Source organism: Centruroides sculpturatus, unplaced genomic scaffold (assembly GCF_000671375.1).
Source record: "Centruroides sculpturatus isolate CEXI.00-Female unplaced genomic scaffold, Cexi_2.0 scaffold110, whole genome shotgun sequence".
Taxonomy (NCBI): domain Eukaryota; kingdom Metazoa; phylum Arthropoda; class Arachnida; order Scorpiones; family Buthidae; genus Centruroides; species Centruroides sculpturatus.
Genome location: NW_019384339.1, coordinates 192,796 through 214,973, shown reverse-complemented (window position 1 = coordinate 214,973; position 22,178 = coordinate 192,796). Strand labels below are relative to the sequence as shown.

At 34.9% G+C, this 22,178-nt stretch overlaps 1 protein-coding gene and 1 long non-coding RNA gene across 2 annotated transcripts; both read left to right on the top strand.

Moving 5' to 3' along the window:
* The first annotated feature begins 2,896 nt into the window (after positions 1–2,896).
* Positions 2,897–6,769, top strand: LOC111633062. The gene is made up of 2 exons (XM_023377589.1): positions 2,897–3,012; positions 5,158–6,769. The coding sequence occupies exon 2, from the start codon at positions 5,158–5,160 to the stop codon at positions 6,682–6,684; it is 1,527 nt and encodes a 508-aa protein (XP_023233357.1). The 5' UTR covers positions 2,897–3,012; the 3' UTR covers positions 6,685–6,769.
* A 4,816-nt stretch (positions 6,770–11,585) lies between these two features.
* LOC111633054 lies at positions 11,586–12,406 on the top strand. Its single transcript, XR_002758001.1, has 2 exons — positions 11,586–11,964; positions 12,329–12,406. It is a non-coding gene; the product is annotated as an uncharacterized LOC111633054 (long non-coding RNA).
* Positions 12,407–22,178: the final 9,772 nt, after the last annotated feature.

Here is a 22,178-nt window from a genome sequence, read left to right as displayed (position 1 = left end):
ACCTAAAATATTTCCCGGGGACAACACACTTGCGTAATCAATAGTTTTACTAAAATCGATTGATTATAATCTTTCTAGCAACAACTTTGAAGTAAAATGTTTAGCTCTATTTATATACATATAGTCCTGTCCAGAAAAAAAAACAGAAGGAATTAAATATGAAAATACTTTTTCTGATCAAGTATTTTAATTACTAGGCAATAAAACGATAAATTTATAAGATTCAGTTAATTCTCTTTCAAAATTAATTATAACAGTTTAACAAAAACTTTAATTGTTAAGTTTTAAGACATTTTTATAAAAGAGAAAGTTCATCGACGCAATAAAATTGCATTCTTTTCGTATTTAAATGACATCTTTTGGCAGTCATCTTCACGAAAAATAAATCCAATTGGTCTTTGAAGAGAATGAGATAAATTATTTAGTTTGTTTTAGTATTCCGGTATTCTTTAAATAAAAATTTATTGACTTTTTTCTGATGACATCATTTATTATAATAATAAAAAAAAATAAGAAGATAAATTTGATTTTTCTTTTTTATTTAAAAATAAAATATATAAAAGTGTTTTATTTTATACTATTTTAATAATNCGACAAATCAGCGTCAGTTACACTTATCTTTGTAACCAATTAAAATAAACGATAGATATTTAAATTTTTTTTCTTTAATTAATTGGAGGCATTAAGTTGATTTCCTGAATTACCAGTTAAGTTTTACATTAGAGAATCGTACCAAATTCTAGAAAAATAAAATAAAATAAATAAATAACTCTATAATTACACGAAAGTATATTAAATCTATATATATATATATATAAATTAATTAATTGTGTTTAAAATCTTCATATTCGATAGAGAAATTCGTACTGACCTTTAACAAATGACCTCGAAAGAGGGGTGGAAATCGAAGCGTTACCCAAATATCAGGTTTTTTTTTAAGCTGGTTCCTGAAAATTCCAAGAAGAATATGGAAGATAAATTCGAATTATCCCACCAAATTTCGCCACTCGTTTGAATTCTACCAGGTTCGACCACGTTACTTCTCCGTACACTTTTGTATAAGGCAACACAATTAAAGGGGGTCGATTTCGAATTAATAAATCGAGGTGAGCCTTCGGGAGGTCAACCCAGTTCCGGGTAGGGTATATATAATGTTAGCAACATTTACAAAAACTTCAAAAGAACGTACGGAGGATGATGTGCGGTACTCAAAAATTACAGAGGATGATCCGGATGATGATTATAAGCATCTTACTACTAACCGATTGCTTTGCCATAGATGATGATGATAATAGAGACACCGAAATGGCTACTTCTAGAATGGGTTTGAACTTGTTGAGTTTTATGGGTGCACTCGTTATGCCCATTGTTTTTATTATGGGACTCGGTCGTTACGCTACAAACGTACCCAAAATGTTTTGTTCGCTTTTTGATACCTTGGGTATACCCAACACTATGGGATGTACAAGATATAATCGATATTTCTTGGATCATTTAATGAGAAATTTACACCTAGCAATGGACCGATTTTCTAATCAGTAGAGGTAAGGTTTTTTTTAGTGCTAAATACCCATTATTTATACAATTGAAGCCATGTTTAATTGTATTTTTCCCGTTTAGAGCGTCAGAAAACGAAGTTTTTAGAAGAAGAAACTTTCTAGTCCGAGAAAACAGCCAAAATTTTCATTTATAATAACATGTAAAACGTATTTTAGCGGTTTTCAACCTTTTTTTTACTCGCCTATTCCCCGTGTGTAGACGATCCTTCTGGTGCACCCACTATACGTTCGCGTACTACCAGTTGAGAATTTCCGATATATTTTTATTGTATTATTTTAATTTATCGATAATAAAGTTTAAATAATGTAAAACGTATTTAATTTTCTACTCGTATTAAACAGAATTAACGTTATAAACCTGTGTAACGTTCATCAGTATGCGGTTCGTATCCGACGCGGCATAAAACTAATCTAACCACTTTAAAACCAGTTGGAATTGTTTATAAATAAGATAATTTAATTTTTTAAAAAGAAAGAAAAAAAAAAGCTNTGTAACCTTTGTCTAAATTTTTTTTGGGGCGTGTGTTTGTGTGTCTGTGCAATTGAAATGTTATTAAATACACCAATATATATATATTTTAATTTAAAAAAATGCTACATCAATTAGATCGATCGCACCCGTGATTTTTTAGAGTGCAATTCGGGTGTTTTTTGACGTTGTACGCGAGGATTAATGTGGATTTTTGGATGAGTTATAGAAAATTTGGGGTGGTTTTTACACGTTTTACACGTTGTACGCGCTCTATGTGAGGATTAACGTGATTTTTAGACGTACAGTATAGCGAAATCCGCTTATTACGATCACTTTTGGAACTCGTAACTTTTGATAACAATAACCGGCCGATAGATTATTTTAAAATTTTCATTATTAAACTCGATTTATTACACCGTTCACCCCTAAAGGATTCGTATCGTTTGTCCTAAGTGTAATTATCACAACCGATAACAATAACCGAAAATTCGAGTATAATAAGCGGATTATTTAAAACTAATTTCAATTGAGCGTCTAATTGTGATAACAATATCCGATTAATAACATTATCAGCGATTATAATAACCGCATTATATATTAAAAATAAATTGGGGATATTTTTAGATGCATCTCGACACCACCTTTTACGTGCTACACGGTCGAACCTGCGAACAACGGCCACCCGTTATCGAAGGTCGGAGCGTACTTTCGAATTTTAAATAGAGAAAACAAGAGAAAATATAGGCCTATATAAAAATGATTTGTTTAGCGGGGTGAAGAGAAAATCTCGTTTGGTGATGGTTAAGTGCACGCGCGCCTTTAACTAACGTTTAGTAAACGTTGCCAGAGATTTCTAGCTTCCAGCAGTGGCAACGTGGCCACACCTCTAACATCCAACTAACTACAATTGTTAACGTTACCCTACGATTCCTCACTCCCTATTGTACGTTGTACACCTTACGATCTTCACACAAGATTAAGGTAAGTTTAATGGGTGGGCAAACTTAATTCCTTTGGCACGAGACTAACGTAGTTTCGGGGTAAAGTGGGAGAGAAGGATGGGGTGAATTAGATCGATCTCCACGTCCATATTGAATGTGGAGACTTTACGCTCGCGCTTGTTTCTGTTATCTTAAATACGTTCTCTACTCCGATTTTATAATTGTTAAAACCGGGAAGAAACTAATTGTTATCATCATCATCATCATTTAGGATGATAGATTAATACAGAACACGTGTTACTTCAGTAATAAACACGTAATTTGCGGCCAGTTTCGGTCTTCTCGGTGTCCGTTAGTTATATTATAAATTTAAAAAAAACGGAAGTGACGTCAAGAAAATAAAACAACAAATATTCGAAATAAACAAAGGAACGTGCGGATTAGTACGAGTATTGTGTTAGTAAACACGGCCACTCGGAATCGATTCTTCCGCGCGTAACGTAGTTCGTCGATAAAATTACGACTCGAGTAATATAAAACGGTGATAAACACTTTAAAGTTCTCAAAAAGGTTCTGTAGTGGGGTCTTGGTAGGATCACACTCATTTATTTGTATAGGGAGTGCCATACTACTAAGCGAAGAATTTATATACATATTTTATGGAAAAATACTCATTTTTAATTGAATTTTGCATGTTTTTAATGTCTACAACCGAAAAAAAACTATATATATTCTCCTTACGTGTAGAAACATCGCGTAAATAAACTAAAATTAACGATACTCGAGATTACTTCTAATGGGATCGCGACCCACCGGTTGAAAATTAGAATTCGAACTTCAACTAATTAAATATTATTTTCCTCGTTATATGTAACTTCTTTTATATTACCTATAATATAATATTAATTATACTAAGAAGCCTTTACTATTTTAAAATATATAAAAGATTATTTTCCCGTAAATTTAGATCAGATTTACTCTATACAAAAATAACATCGAAGTTGTAACATCTCAACCTTGTCTATCCTATGCTACTTGATAAACAAACGAGTATTAGATTATTTAAATTAAATTGAATTCTAATTAATCGATATTTACTAAATTTAAACATAAAACTCTTAACTTTCAAGAAATTAAAATTAAAAAACCCTTGGGGAAACCATTAAAATTACGTTTTCTGGCTTAAATAGAAGGAAGGGGCTTGAAATCGATGACGTCGGTGAACACGTGATTACGTTCGGTGTCAAACAAGCTATAAAATAGGGCCTCACGTTACGTGGGGCCTCGTTTTTGTTAATAAAAGCAATTTATACATTGTCCATTATTGTTTAATTAACGAAGGAAGGCCTCTTGTCTGATTAGGGAGGGTCACAGCTACCGTACACGAACGACAGTAACATTAAAATACAGTAATTATAATTATTTTCTAGTATACACTATTAAAAATTAATTCAATTTACCGATCTTATCGATTAATTATATTAATTAATCTATGGTATCGTCGCCGTATTAATTTCCCTTTCTTCTACTCGTCCCATTGTTATCAAGTAAGGGAATCTTCCTTGGGAATAGGAATATAGATCCAAAATTAATGCCGTGTACAAAGGGCATAGATTCGGGAACTTAAACTAATTTAGGATTCTCGTTCGTAGTATAATCAGTCGTTTGTTTTTTGCATAGTTTAACGTGGAAAAATTGGGAATTTTTTGACCCGTTCGAAGATGTTATCGACTTGTTTAATCGTACAGGATGTACAAAAACATTAACAATCGACTAAAAAAATCTGTGTAAGAATTCGATAGATCGCCTATTGTTTCGAGTGTAGATATTTAGTTAAAAGAAATAATGAGTAGTGTAATTATTTCGTAAATTGTAGAAGAAATTACCATCGTAATGTATTGTTGTAATGACCCACCCGTGGTGGAGTGGATAACACCACTAAACACTAGTAGTTGGTCGCGGGTTTGCACCCGACCGCGTGGATTTCTTCACGTGTCTAACACCATTTTCCCATAGAAATTTCTTCCGGGAGGCACCCCCCTCCCCCCTTGGCATATCACTAATTTAAGATCTAGGATTGTTGTGTCATACGTTAATAGAACGATACTTTTCTTAGATTTGTATGTAATTTAATAGAAATGCACCGATGCCGCGTTACATTAATTAAAGTGTGATCCCGTTGCAGATGCCGCGCCATTACGTACCGAAAACGACGCGTGGAAGATGGTCCAAAGAAGCCATGGCAGAAGCAGTGAAGAGCGTCAAAGAAGGCAAACTTTCGCTGAGGAGATCGGCGGAATTGTACAATGTGCCAATTTCTAGTTTGCAAAGGAGAACGTCGGCTCCCGAAGGGATGGAGATAGGCAGCACGGGGAGGAAAACCGTTTTGCCTCCCGACGTAGAAGCGGCTCTGACGGAACGATTGGTTCATTTGTCCAAACGTGGTTTCCGCCTGACGCCGAAGATGATCCGACAATACACTTATAAATTTGTGGTCGATCATAATTTTAGGCATAGCTTCAACGAGAAAAAGCAAATGGCGGGAGAGGATTGGTTTCAGCTCTTCGTCAAGAGAAAACCTCGGATATCAGACAGATTATCTAACGATAGAGCATCGTGCGGTAAAATGAAAACCAGAGCTCAGCAGTTCTATAACGATTTGAAGAGTCTGGTGGAGGAATTCGACTTGAGGGATCGTCCCGAGTGCATCTACAACCAAGACGAAATTATCCTACCACTTAACTATAAACAAAAGGGTAAGAAAGAAGTAGAGAGTGGAGAAAAGGCCACGATCATCGGCTGCGTAAACGCTCTAGGATCTTACATTCCTCCGTTTATAGTCTTCAAAGGGGTCAGGAAACGGCTCGAATTTTCCAACAATCTTCCCTCTGGATCGGAAGTGCGCCTGACCAAACGTGGATGGATCAACGAAGAGGTATTCCTCGAATGGATAGAGCATTTTAACAAGTACAGGACACCCGGAAAGGTGGTCCTCATTCTGGACGGACAGCAGTGTTTATCCACTCTCATGTGCGTGGAGATGTGCGAGAAAAACGACATCGAACTATTGTTCTTGCCTCTATACACCTCTCGAGCGCTTCAACCCATCGAAGTGTCTTTCTTAAACCCCTTTAAAAGTAATTATAACCATTTTGCAGCGCGTTGGCTAAATTGCCATCGCGACAAAACCATTTCTAAGTTGACCTTCGGTGGTATATTCGAACAAGCTTGGAACGAATCCGCAACTTTAGAAAATGCAGTCAAAGGATTCGAAGCAACGGGCATCTATCCCTATAACCCCGAAGCATTTTCGTCTCTAGCCTTTATCCTCCCGGAACCGGTGCCACTTCAATTATCCACTTTCTCTACGGATGCCCTAGTTATGCCCTCTACTAGCACGGAGTACATATTACCCTGTCCACTTGAGGAAACTAACCACAATTCGGATGCAGCAGACACGCGGGAGGAACCATCTGTAGACTCTTTGAGTCCTATTGCAGAAAAGAAGTATCTTGCAGAAGTTCTAAGTAGGAAAAGAACTGGATCCAAAGTGGATCCGTGGAGAAAAGGCGTATCGAAATCAAGAAGGGGAAGAGAAACACAAGAGAAAGCGTGCCACAGTGTGTGTTTGGACAGTAGATGCTCCGAGGTGGAGAACTGTTTGCAGTGCCACGTTTGTCTAGAATGGTATCACGAGTGTTCCGAGTATTGAAAGAATTCCATTCGGATTATTGTAATAAAATGAATTTTTAAAATAAAGTATTTTTAAGTGGACTAATGACAAAATAGCACTCTTGTAATCGAGGATCCGCGCTGAATCCTCGATTCCATCGTAAATTCATGCATGCCGTTGAACCGGGATGGTTCAAATACACGCTTTGAATTATACTGGTTCAACAGCATGAATCTCTCGATTCCTCCTGTATTTACTACACCTGGCATTGTTAACGATTTTATGCATTAAAATTCGATATAACGACTTGTTCTCGCAAAGTCTGTAGTTACTTGAAATGATTATCTGATTTATTCGCTTTTGCCATTCAGTTCTTGATCAGAATACTTGATAAAAATCTGTACCCTAATGGATCTTGGTTCGAATTTCACTTTTAAATATAAATAAAGTAAAGACCCGACCGGATCTAGGAAGAGATAAACGTCACAAAAATACGTTAAGGAACCCTCCCGCGCCTCGGGTCGTTCGATAGGAGGTAGGACCTCCTTACCTCTGCACCGAGGATGCTGCTATATAAAAATATTTTAACGATTCTTCTGTTTGAAACGTAAAAGAATCTTTGCTGTACACTTTTCTGTACATCAGCACAATTAAAGGGGTGGATTTCGCATTAATAAATCGAGAGGTAGGTCAGCCCAGTTTAGTGCAGCAGTAATGTTGGCAGGATTTACATATTGAACGGTACTCGCAAATTACAAAGGATGGATGCTCTGGAGGACCCATTACGTTGCTCAGGATTTCAAAATGGCTACCGTCAGATCGAATCTGATTTATTTAAAGCGTACTCGTATTGATTTGACAAACGAAAGATCTCCCGTTGGAAAAAGTTACAGTCGACCCCCCTATAACACTGTTGATTTTTCCGTTTTATATGAATTCCATGTTGTAAAATGTAAGTGACTCGTACAACATGGAATTCATATAAAACGGAAAAATCAACAGTGTTATAGGGGGTCGACTGTATAGTGTTGGGTATGGAAAACCTCGAGGGGGATGCATGAGGATATCTTTTTTGGATAAATTGACAAGAAACTCGCATCTAAATCGATTTTCTAATCAGTATAGGTAAGGATTTCCGATGTTTTAAAATTAAATAATCAAATTTCTTAAATTTAAAAAACGAATTTTATTTATTAATTAACGCTGAAACTTCTCGTATTATTTTATTTTAATCTTATGTTTTCAATCGCTGTCCAGTCCGTACGAATTAAAAATTAATTAATTCACCGATCGTATCAATTAATTATTTTAATTTTCGACACCGACGCCATATTAATTTCTCTTTCTTCCACTCCTCCCATTGTTACGAAGTAGGAAATCATCTTTGGGAATAGGAATGTCAAGAAACTGTGTACGAGGATACCCGTTTACGTTGTAATCTGCCGTTTATTTATTTATTTTCTAGACAAAGTTAGAAGAATGGGGAAGAGAATCGAACTTTGACCTTCCCGATGTCATTGACTTATCTCTCTTACAGGTCCTCAAAAATTGACAAAAAAAATTTTGAAAAACTGTATTGTTGGAAGAAGTATAGACACTAAGTTATAAGAAATTAACGCATCGTGCAGCGATGCTGCGCGTTTTTCACCCCAAAATGACGCATGGAAGATAGTCCAAAGAAGCTCATGAGATGATGATGACCCGAGAGCGAAAGGATAATGAACCAAGAGCGAGAGGAAGATGAATCAAGAGCGAGAGGATGATGAATCAAGAGCGAGAGGAAGATGAATCAAGAGCGAGAGGATGATGAATCAAGAGCGATATGATTATGATCCGAGTGAGAGAAAATAATTAATCAAGAGCGAGAGGTTGTTGGTACTAACGTACAAACTACTTCCAGGTTGTTTATCTTAACGAGAGGGCATTATTCCATCGACACTATCGCACGCGACTCAAGCAGTCTCGCGATCGATATTTCGCGATAAGAGATTATATTTCGGGGATTTCTATTTTTAAAAAGGGCATGGTTAATTAAGATCTAAAAAAACAGAAGAAAACGGAAAAACAGCAAAAGCGTAATCGTCGAATTTATTATCCACAACGCTCTGCCCGAAACGTGTACAGTATGTAACTCTAACTATCGGTATAGGGCTTCTTACCTTTTTTTGTGAATATCCATCGAAAATGCCACCGAATAACACATGAAAAAAGGCTCATTCGACGAGCCTTTCTATCGCGCGCTTAAACGTCACATTCCACTTCTACCGGAAAAATGGACCTCACGTGAAAATCAAAACGTAACCTTGCAAAATAACTTTCGCCCTTTAAAACCCTTTCTCAAATTTATTTATTTATTTATTTATTTTTTAAATCGCTTTAGGATTTTTTCCACTTTATTTCCAAGTCCTTCGCCGCTCCTTTATTTCTCACATTTCCTTTCTCCATTTAAGAATCCTTGTGGAATATCCCATTGTTGTCCTTGCAGGTGGTTCACCATAAAAAGAAAAACAATAAAAGAAATCATTTCCTGGAGATCTTTCGTCCTAACAACCAAAGAAATATCTTCGTTTCTTCCATGATAAACAACGTTAAATCGAAGTTTTCTCGATCGGATGATTCGATTTAACGTTTGACACAAGACAGTGCCATTCGTGCTACGTACCAGGGTTAGAGGTTTCGCACACAGACAATAATAATACGTTGTGTTAAGTAAAATACGAACCGAACTATTCCACCTTGTGATAATGCCTGAAAGCAATCGTAACCAGTGACAATAATAGAAGGAAACTAAAGAAATAACACGAGATTCTAGTGTAAAGAATCCACGAATCCCTGTGGACCGGATCTAGGAAGAGATTCCGGTGATAAAACGTCATTTTTTGACTAAAAATTAAGGAACCCTCCCGCGCCTCGGGTCGCTCTCAATAGGAGGTCCGAGGAGGCTGCTAGTTAGGAATACTTTTTCAAAAATTCTTCTAAAATTTACCAAGAAAACGTGCTTAAAAAAACAAAATGGCTAACCGTATTCTTACGTCATTTCTTACATCAGTAACGTGACAATAAAGTTAATTAAGAGGGCGCGACGATCTCCCGACAAATCAGCGTCAGTTACACTTATCTTTGTAACCAATTAAAATAAACGATAGATATTTAAATTTTTTTTCTTTAATTAATTGGAGGCATTAAGTTGATTTCCTGAATTACCAGTTAAGTTTTACATTAGAGAATCGTACCAAATTCTAGAAAAATAAAATAAAATAAATAAATAACTCTATAATTACACGAAAGTATATTAAATCTATATATATATATATATAAATTAATTAATTGTGTTTAAAATCTTCATATTCGATAGAGAAATTCGTACTGACCTTTAACAAATGACCTCGAAAGAGGGGTGGAAATCGAAGCGTTACCCAAATATCAGGTTTTTTTTTAAGCTGGTTCCTGAAAATTCCAAGAAGAATATGGAAGATAAATTCGAATTATCCCACCAAATTTCGCCACTCGTTTGAATTCTACCAGGTTCGACCACGTTACTTCTCCGTACACTTTTGTATAAGGCAACACAATTAAAGGGGGTCGATTTCGAATTAATAAATCGAGGTGAGCCTTCGGGAGGTCAACCCAGTTCCGGGTAGGGTATATATAATGTTAGCAACATTTACAAAAACTTCAAAAGAACGTACGGAGGATGATGTGCGGTACTCAAAAATTACAGAGGATGATCCGGATGATGATTATAAGCATCTTACTACTAACCGATTGCTTTGCCATAGATGATGATGATAATAGAGACACCGAAATGGCTACTTCTAGAATGGGTTTGAACTTGTTGAGTTTTATGGGTGCACTCGTTATGCCCATTGTTTTTATTATGGGACTCGGTCGTTACGCTACAAACGTACCCAAAATGTTTTGTTCGCTTTTTGATACCTTGGGTATACCCAACACTATGGGATGTACAAGATATAATCGATATTTCTTGGATCATTTAATGAGAAATTTACACCTAGCAATGGACCGATTTTCTAATCAGTAGAGGTAAGGTTTTTTTTAGTGCTAAATACCCATTATTTATACAATTGAAGCCATGTTTAATTGTATTTTTCCCGTTTAGAGCGTCAGAAAACGAAGTTTTTAGAAGAAGAAACTTTCTAGTCCGAGAAAACAGCCAAAATTTTCATTTATAATAACATGTAAAACGTATTTTAGCGGTTTTCAACCTTTTTTTTACTCGCCTATTCCCCGTGTGTAGACGATCCTTCTGGTGCACCCCCTATACGTTCGCGTACTACCAGTTGAGAATTTCCGATATATTTTTATTGTATTATTTTAATTTATCGATAATAAAGTTTAAATAATGTAAAACGTATTTAATTTTCTACTCGTATTAAACAGAATTAACGTTATAAACCTGTGTAACGTTCATCAGTATGCGGTTCGTATCCGACGCGGCATAAAACTAATCTAACCACTTTAAAACCAGTTGGAATTGTTTATAAATAAGATAATTTAATTTTTTAAAAAGAAAAAAAAAAGCTTTTCCTCGTTAACTCGAACCTGTTAACCAATGGAAAATACTTTATCAGTTAAATTAATCGTGGCATCCCTCCTCGGGGAACCAGAAGAATAAAAAAAGAATGAGGCGTAACCCAAAGCAATGCAGGTTAAGATGTTATTCCTTTAATTCTAGGAAAATCACCAGGAAAAATATGATTAAAGGACTCTTAAATTACACCCGTGCCCACAAAGTTCATCGGTTTAGTTATTAGGGGGCAGTTTGGTAAGATGGGGTGGCAGCCTCTGGTGTTTTCATCACCCATCGACAATTCAAAGAATCCAATTGGTAGAAACCCCAGTCACATATAATCCCCCCAGGGATAGTCCGAGTTCTTGTTCCGGGAGTATACTTATATAAAATGTAGTTTTGGGGTGACGTAAACCTTTAACATCTCGTCGACGGTCGTGTTAAGGTTGCCTCCTCCTCCTCCATCGATAGAAGATGAGGTGGTACGCCGTGTCGATTTTTCTCCTGTTGACTCTTTGTTCAGCCGAAAATAACGAACAGGACACAGAAATTGCCAGTTTCAGATTAGGTACCGCCGTGTTGACTGCCTTGGGTGCCATCTTCTTTCCCATGATCATGACCTTAGGTTTGGGTAGATTCGTCGGAGAACTTCCCAATCAGATATGTAAAATGATGACCAACATCGGACTCGTTCAGCCCTCGGGATGTGGAAAATTTCATTTCCTGATGAATAATTTCTTGAGAACGTTTCACATGGCTATGGAGAGGTTTGATAATTTATAGATCAGGTAAGGCGAAGATTGTCTTAAAACGTCCTTGATACCTATGTAATTCGTAGCCTTATTAATGGATAAATTAGGCTTTTTAGCTTTGATATTAATAAGGATAAGAACTAAATACCATTCTTGTGTGGTACTTTATCGTATTGGATAGCTGTGTTCACAATTTATAAGTTTGTTTAGTTAATAAGGATCAATACATAGACTATAATCCTTCATAAAGGTTAATACGTAGGTAAAATTGAGTTAAATTTAACTAGAAAACCTCGATCTATTCGTCTAGATTTGTTTGCAATGTATTCTTTAATTTATAATTTAATAGCTTTATTTATATCCAATAAAATTATTTAATAATCCGATTAATTATTTACAGGAAACTCTACGTGGATGCCCTTTCCGAGTCGATTACAATACAACGAATTCACCTCCCGAATATTCTGTAAATAAAATATAAATTAAAATACACAATACTGTATAAAGACGCATGTATAGACAGATTTACAGTATAATAAATTATACATATTTTTATTTATGTTTTTTTTTTGAGTATTTTTAAGCTCTCTCTGTCACCCAATTTTGACCTTATCAACTTAATTCGTCGTTAAAGTAATTTTCTAGACAATTTAATAAACTTTCTATAATTAAAAGTTGGGAAATTATAGTGCCAGGGCTTCGAGTTAGATTAGGGCCTGATATTTTTACGCGTAAGGGAGAGGAAGGATACGTTACGTGTTACAGTTTAGAGACACAAGTCAAGCCCTGGGTAAGTTATTGTTGTAGAGATAATACGGAAGAGAATTTCTGAAATGTTTAAAGGATTAATTACAGTTTCTTCTCATTTAATTTCTTGTCGTTCGTTCCTCTTCCCTGAACTGTGACGTGTGTTTGTCGGTGGCACTTTCGTCACACGCCATTTTCCCAAAAACCGAGCATCTCTTGGAACGAACGACACTTCTCACATATACTTCTAAAGGTTAGCATTTTTATTGTGACTTTTCTAGTGATCGATCCCTTTTAATTTAATTTAAAATCTTTCAGATAAACAGATGAACCTTCTTTCGGTTTTCATTCATTTTTTTCTCTTATGGAACGACGTCGAAGCTTCGAATCGAACGTCAGAAGTGGAAGCTCGCCTCTTCCTCCCGGAATTTGGTGAATACGAAGATCTGCTGATGATCGTATCGATGATGGTTCCCATTATTCTCTATTCCATAGTCACCACCATGAATTCTAACATCGTTTCCAACACTCTGTTATATATGCAGAATTCTGGAACGTCCTCCTCTCATAGAAGTAAAAGAAGTGTCATTCTAGAGATGTTAGAACACTTGGAGCAATCTATGGATGCGTACGAATCCACGTTAAAGCGTTAAATTCTAGTTAAAGATTCGGAATTTCTTAAGTGCCATCTCTGTAATTTCTCTGTAAATAACGTCTGTCAGTAACGTACAACACGTAAATTATTGTAACTTGTATACAGGTTAAGTAAGTCTATGTATTTTTTGAATGGGATGAGGTTATCCTTTCTGATATATGGAAGAAAATAAAGGCATTTTCTATAAATCGTGTGTAGTTATTAAGCTAAGATTCCAGCCAAAAATCACCCGCGTGCAGTAAAATAGGGGAGTTAATAGTTTACCATCCCTATTGTTTCCTCATTCAATAGACTGTTAAAAATTAATAATAGAGGACAACGCTCTTTCATCGAATTCCACGCTATATCTTATACTAGAAAAAAAATGTTAGTACTAGAGCACATGTTTTTTTCTCTAGAAGCGTGAAAGATACAAGAATATTTTATTGAGAAGAGATATGTTTATCGTTTCGTTACATACGACACAAAGGTCAAATTACTCTCCTTGTATCGATACGGACCATAGCAATCGATCACTCCACCCTATCAATCGAATATAAAACCTCCACCCACATTATTTTCAAACATTAATAAAGATGGCGAGATATAAGTAAGTGTTCTCCATTTTTTTTCGGTACATAAACACCTCAATATCACTATAGGCCCATATAATTGACGTACTGTACCCCGTAGTTTCAGATACCTGATCTTGAACCTGTGCTTGATCTTTTCACATGGATCGGCGAGTGAGGATTACCACCATATTCAAGAATCCGATCAACGTCATATGAAATTCGTCCCAGGTTTGGGTTACGTGGATTTGGTTTCTGTTATACTCTTGGCATCTATACCCATTTTGGTTCTGATAGGCCTGGGATCTTTTCTGGCACCCCTCTTTACCATGGTGCCCACTTACTTGACAGGCATGTTGAATTCCGGATTGGGTTCCTCTTCGATTACCACTGCGGCAAGTGGGAAGAAAAAGAGGGATTTAGAAGGAAATATTCGACAATTACTTATCAAATTTGAGAAGGCCATAGAAGCCTACGACAAGAACTAAAGTAAGTAAAGATTTTTTTTTATATTGCCTTCTATGGTACCTTATTATCAGCACGCTTTATGCAGTTCCCTTTTGAAACTAGGGGTACCTGTATGAGTACTTTACCCGTACATATGGCTCCTATTGGCATTAAAGGTCTGCAAAGGGCCATATCATTGTTACGGCACCTGTTTTTATTTAGTTTTCTATAAATTAATCATTAAACAATTCAAAATTGTAAATATTATAATTATTTTAATACAAAGACGTGTAAGATTTGATATAAAGACCCACTAAACAGGGTTGGATTTACAAAGCTAAATCTTACCATTACGAAGGGCCTCGTTCGAACTTAACACATAATATTTTTTTTTATTATTATTTGAAGGATAATGTAGGGCCTCTTGTCTAGCTTTTAAGGCCCGACGCATTTAAATCCAGCTCTGCCATTAAGTGGGAATTTAAAAGTGGTTCAACATCGCACGAAAACTAATGACATTTTATTTATTTTTTTCAGGAATTCAAATTAAAATTCACCCCCCCAAAAAGAATAGAAGAATTATTATTATTATTAAACTGTAATTTTAATTAAAAATGTAGATTAACAAACTAACAAGAAAGTGTAATTAAAATGTAGATTTAAATAAAGTAATTTTCACAAATGTCCCGAATGAATTTTTACACACTTCAGGTAATTCGTAATTATAATTAATTAAAATGAATAAAAGCATGAATGATTTTAATTGGAAGAAAAAAAAAAAACTGGTGGAAAGAAACCGAACGATGTTTCTCCTAAGTGAAGAAACGTTAATTGCAATTAACTCTCAGGATTGTCTCCGGAGAAAAAATAATAAATAAGGTTAGCGAGTTTCTCTTCTTGACCATATTCGAGATGCAATGGGCATAACAACTAGGTCAGTGGCATAGATAAAGATAGGACTTTACCCGCCAGTGCATAGTATTTTGTCTGTCAAGGTCAGTAGCAAATATCAGGTAAGTCTGTCGACTGTCTTCTTCTTTTTACTTGAATTTATATATATATTTTAAACTTAAATTATACTTATCTCTCTCTCTCTCTCTCTCTTTACGTCACATCAGTGACGAATTTAGTCCACCCTCACCTCTTCTTCCATCTTCGTCGGTCTTAAGAAATCGTTCGTAATCCCCTTAATTATGTCGTGGAGGTTAAAATCAAGTACACGGGCTTATTTAGTGATAACTGGGGAGAAAAATAGAGGATAAGTGTAATCTTACATCATAAAAGAACTCCATCCTCCATATGGTGCTTACGTAATACTACTTGAATGGTCCATAAGAACACTATAAACAGAGCCGAATTTGTACTGTACGTAAGCTTAGGACCTATTACATGTATTTGTGGAAAGGTGTCTTATGTGTTCTGTAACAAGTGAGTTATTTAACAATTATTTCCCCTATATTTACATTGTCAATTGTGATTAAGACTAAATTTTGTAATATTTGACACGGTCCACACATAAAAAAAAGGGTGAAATATAAAAATTAATTCCCAAAATGCCAATTATCATCTTGCATTCAACGTTCGTGATCCATTCTTTGTTCATCCATGCAAGACCCATTACACTTTTAACCTCTGAGAACCTGTACCGTTCTCGAGTTTACCAGACAGTTATTCAAAACAATTTATAGAATCGAGTTTATAACACGAAAACTATTATAGAAACGATTTTTTAGAACATAAATTCAACTCTAGAACCAAACTGTATTCTAGAATTCAGTTTAGAAATCATTCTAGAACCCAATTAGTACAGTAGACCCCTTCCTATAACGCTGTTGATAATTCCGTTTTATATGAATTCCATGTTGTACGAGTCACTTAGATTTTACAAATACGTGTGCCGGGCCGTAAACGGCTCAAGTATTTGTAAAATCTAAGTGACTCGTACAACACGGAATTCATATAACACGGAATTATCAACAGCGTTATAGGGGGGATCTACTGTATAGTGTCTACAATTAGAATTAATTATAAAACCCATGGCTTTTGTATTTACAGAATGAATAATAATAAGATCCTGCTGTGTTTAATCTTCATTTATGGTATAACACCAGCGTTATCATCGAAGACTTCCGGTTTGGATTTTCTAGTACAGCTTTTTCTGGATCCCAAAGGTTTAGTTACGTTATATCACGCCCGTGACGTCATTAAGAACGTGTTATCTAATTGGAGAAAAGTGGTAATACCCTCGCTTCTCATCATGCCATATTTGGCAAGTAAGGGAGCATTTCGTCACAGAACCAAAAGGGGTCTTCTAGAAAGGGACATCGACAAATTGCTGCGAGTGTTGATGAATTATAAAAGGAATTTAAGACGACGAAAAATGAATTAAGATTTTTTTAAACACCGTACAGTTAATAAAAAATATATTTAAAATTTTTTTGAAGTTTATTATTCTTTACAATTCATGTTACAAATCATTAAGTTTCAACGTTTAATATTAAAAAATAATAATAATAATAAAATAAATAGTGCGCGCGATGCCAAGTAAATAACTAGGAAATGGCTCCGACAAATGATTTATTCAACTCTACAACACGATATTTAAAACATTTTTAAAATTCTTTCTAAAAATGGCTTCCGTCTTCCCGACACGTGAGGATTTTTTTTCGATATCGATTATTCTGTAAGGGTTATTTTCAAAAATTAAATATAACACAAATAAGTACAAATAAAGAATAAATAAGAAATTTTTAAAAAATTTTAGTGCTTATAAGTTTCGGAAAATATGCGAATTTAAAAATAGTTCAATATATGTCTAACAGAGGGCGCTATACGTTCGCCGTGTGAAGATGATCTCAAAGTTCGTCTGTTCGTTTTCACTGTTAACGCCCTCTGGAATATTTCCATTTTTTTTTCTTTTTTTGTTTTTTAAATAAATGCACTCTTTCGCTTATTTTTATATTATTAATAAATTTATTAAAAATCGTTTGCAATTAAACTCCATTTTAATTTTCGTAACTTACAACGTATTTGTATTAAAAAAAAAAAAAAAACGGAAAAATTTAACGAAACGAAGGTATTAAGGGAGAGAGGAACCATCGTTACGAAACGCCAAACTCATTTGTAACAGTTGAAGTCCTGCGAAACTCTCAAAAGCCTGACCTCGGAAGGTGTTCTACTTGACCTGTGTGTCGTTAGCGTGATGTCACACGCGGTTTACTTAACCAGACTCCACCTTGAAAATTTAAACACTACAATCTTTGCTTGCTTCTGGTAATGGTCTTCCCGACGCCATTACTGGATTGTCTCTCTTTAAAATAACTTCTACATTTTATATCTAATACGATTTACTATGTGTTAAATTTAATACAGCCTAACTTCTAAATAGCAGCCACTGACTGAAACAGAAAAATAGCCTTTATTTACAGGTTATTTTGTATACATGTCAAAAAGATTCCTGAAAAATAGCGGTTCGACCGTATATTCATATTGTACTTTACTATAGTACACGGCACTACTGTAATACGCGTACTACACCAGATCAATTTTATATCTTAATAAAAAGAAAAAAATAATTGGCGTGACTTCAAATTTTGGCCAAATTAATCCTTAACCGATGGCCAGTAACTGAGCCGACATGGTCAAAATAGCGACTCGGTTGCCGATCACCGGAGTAAGGATTCATACAGTCATTTTTTAAACTTGTAGCATTAAAGATGATACCAAAAGTTACAGAAAGAATATAAAATTTAAGATAAATAAAAAACAATTAAAATTATAAACCGTATCCGATTTATACGGATAAATTTCTAATGAGTTAATTTGCATACGCGCGCGTGTTAGAAATGAACTTTGGCGTAACAAATTCTGACACAAACACCGGAACTCAATTATGCATTGGTGCATTTGTATATATCTAGTACTTCGATATAATGTGAAATATATATATATATATATAATGTTGCGATAATTAAGATCCGAGGCCAGATTTACATACAAGTTATGATCCAGGATCCCTCGAAACGTGAAAGAAGTGTAATAAGATTCGAAATTTTCGCTAGAAAGCATTTCATAAGAATTAAATGGGCAGATTTTAACCTACAAAACATGGAAACGAAGTTATTGCGAGGAATGTTTCACTTGAATAAGAGCAAAAAGGACAAAGAATGTAGACATTCCTGTTTTCGATCTTCGTCAGATAAAAATCTTTCCTCTACAATGAAGTTCCAAGTTTACTTCCACGCAAATCTCCAGTTCCTATTGCCAAACTGTTAATTAATCTACCGTTAAAAAGTTAGCCAAAATCGAGGGGAGGAAATATTATATTTTCCTCCCCTCCTTCCTTATATTTGTTATGAATACAAGGCCCCAGACACCTTTATCCTATCTACAAACACAAGACAGATTAATTTACAAGTTTGGAAATCAATGGTTGCCCAGGAAAATTTGAATTAGAGGGTTTCACACACAGTTCTAACTCCGGTCATTTTCTTTTGGGGGAATTTTAGGAGGAAAATATTTTCTTATAAAGGATCGGTTTAAGGTTCCTTGTTGGTGTGCAATTGCCCATTTTCCCGTACAATAACGTTCCAACAGGTTAAAAATTAGCATTTTTAGGTGTACAATTAAGATGGCCCCCCTACCGCTGTGAAAAGTAGGAATCGAATCTTCCTTATCTCATTATTATTTTCGGAAATAAATATACAGAACGTAACTCTGGACATTTACATAACTCACAACGCAGTTCCGTAACAAAACAGAGTCGAGTTATTTCGAAAAATGACTTATCCGAATGAAAAATGAAATACTAATTGAACACAGAGATCGATCAATCAGCGAAAGAGAAGAGCGATTCTCGAAGTAACTCGTCCGTGATTACCCGACATTGTTACGATGGAGTGTCTGCGCCGATTCTATACGAGTGATAATCAATTGTAGTTGGCATGTAAGGAATTTACTTATTTATCCGTTTCTACGTAATAAAATAAATCGTAACTTTGTGCGGGATTATTCTAACGTGAACGAATCGCGTTACGGTTCCGTAATCGGGATTCAAGTAAAACATTTGACAAATCAATTTCTCTAACATAAACTTTACAATTAAATTTATGAATTGACGTCGAACAATTCCGCAAAACTCGTATATAAATTACGCAAGATGGCGTTTTCTGGATCCGTCCTCCATAAAAACAATGCCGTATATAATCGAGTTTAAAAATTAAAAAAAAAAATAAAAAAAAAATCTTTATAATTATAAATTATTTTTAGAAAATTTATATTTTTATTTATTTCAATTTACATCGGCGCGAGCGATAAATTAATTAAACAGAAATATCAAGATAATAAGACTTTTGATGGAGTGGCCAGGTGGAGTATTGATAGCCTTCCAGTGATCGTCCCTCATTAGTTCGTTGTCACTTAATGAACGCAGCGTTTATACAGTAAATGACTTTGTAAAGTTCATTCGAGCATTCGATTTACCGTAACAACACCGCTTAAACTTTCATTGTTACTAGAAAAAAATTAATAATTATTTTTTTTTAAATATAACTTTAATTTGGGAATTAATATTCAGTTCAATTGATTTTAGTTTAGAGCTGGCAACACTTAGTAATCAGTGCATCGTGTTGGCGTGTTTGAACGTTGCCAGATAAAATATAAAGTGACGAAACATAAAAGTATTTGTAAATAAAAGCAGAATTTTTACACATAAAATTATTTTAAAAAACTGAAAAGAAATCAATAATTTTCCTTACGATTTCAACCCGGAGATACGTTCTAGAAAGGTAGCATCCATGGAATTTCCCTAACAATGTGACAATTGAGTTTGATCAATTTAACGGGTCAACTAAACACTCGCGTCAATTGTCACGTCATCCAAGTCCTGTATTTTTTTTTATAATTATCCGGGAATATTTCAGTATAAAAGCAGTTTCTAGCATCCAACACACGAAAAGGTGGTCAGGAATTCCAAAGAGGTAGGTGCAAGCTTAACAGTAACGCTTATTTAACACCCGTCTATCCCGACAATCGATTATTTGTATTTTATTTTATTTTTTTTTAGCTAGAATGAGTTTGCTATACTTCGTCTCTACTTTAATATATTTAATTTGTGTTTCCGTGGCGGAAAATGCAACTAAAGATCGCCAGTTTCCTACTGTGGCACCCACCACGGGAAGTGGGAATTTTCCTATCTCCGTAGGAGGACAGACAAACGCATTTTCTCTCCTTTTACCTATAGCGGTGATGATGGGTATGACCGCCATTTTTGTACCAGTTTTGAATCAGTGGTTCACTTCAAATCAGATGTTGCAGAGGTCCATGATGTTCCCAGAACCCGCCATGTTAGAAGTGATGCCCCCGATGCAAAAACGTTGGGGTGCAAAATCTCCCAAGAGAAGAGTTCCTAATTAATTTTATTATTATTATTATTATATGTATAATTTGTAGTCTTATTTAATTACATGTTGTATAATATTTATTTTTAGTAATAAAATATTTATTTATTTATTTTCATTTTGTGAACGTATTTTTGTAATTTTATATTATAATAACGATTCGAAACTATATAATATCGCGTGCTGTCACTGTAGAAGACTTTGTTGAGGCATCTATATAGAAATCTGGATTGATCCTATGGAAAATATTCTACCTACCCACATAAAATTGCTGCTCCTATAGAATATTTTCCCAAAAAAGCCGAATCCTTGGAAAATTTATCCAAGAAATTCAAACACAATGTAATGTTTTTGGAGGATTCGAAGGCCTTAATCATAAATAATCGTTTTAAAATACTTACATATAAATATCGGAAGGCGAGGATCGTTTCACGCATCGACACCAACATTGTTCGGTTTGTGGCATCGGCCCTATTCGAGGACAAAAGATCTAGATTATGTTATTTACTAAATTATTGGACCAGACTATTAAGTAGCAAACACGCTAACCAATGTCGACGTCGATTATTTTACCAAAAAAATACGAAATTTTCTTTGAATAAATTTCTTCAAAAGGCCTATTAACCCCGATACTTAGTTTCCTATTGTCGTCAAATTTCGGCTTTTAGTTATGCAACAATTAATATCTATGTAAATGATCGGAAACAGAGTATATATTAACAGTTTCGGAGTTTAACGCCGGTATACAAAAGTATAACTGACTTTAAGCCATACTCGAACAATTATTACGGTTTCAGGTAAGTTTCAGTCTTTAATTTGTTCGTACTTTATATTACGTGAAGTTTAATTACAACTCCGTTGTTTATACTTTATATTACGTCAAATTTATCTCGACTCTGTCAAAATTTGGTTGAATGTTCCCGTGAAAAATGAGTGCTGTTCTTATAGAAAATTTTCTTTAATGCATCTACGTAAGAATTGCTTTCTTGCCCCTATAGAAAACGTACAGTACATACTGTATATGCACTTGTGTAATGCTGTATATTGCATACACGGCAAAAAAATCGCATGCCGCACCTGTATAATATTTTTATGCTTCACCTATATTGTATTTGTATGCCGCATCTGTATATTTGTATGCCGCACCTATTTGTATTTGTATGCCGCACCTGTATTGTAATTGTATGCCGCACATGTATTGTATTTGTATGCCTCACCTATATTGTATTTGTATGCCGCACATATATTGTATTTGTATGCCGCACCTGTATTGTAATTGTATGCTGCACATGTATTGTATTTGTATGCCGCACATATATTGTATTTGTATGCCGCACCTGTATTGTATTTGTATGCCGCACCTTTATTGTATTTGTATGTAACTGATAAATAATTTTTAGTCACATTGGTAAGGTTAAAAGGCTAGAAATTACCTTTCAGATGCTTTGGTTC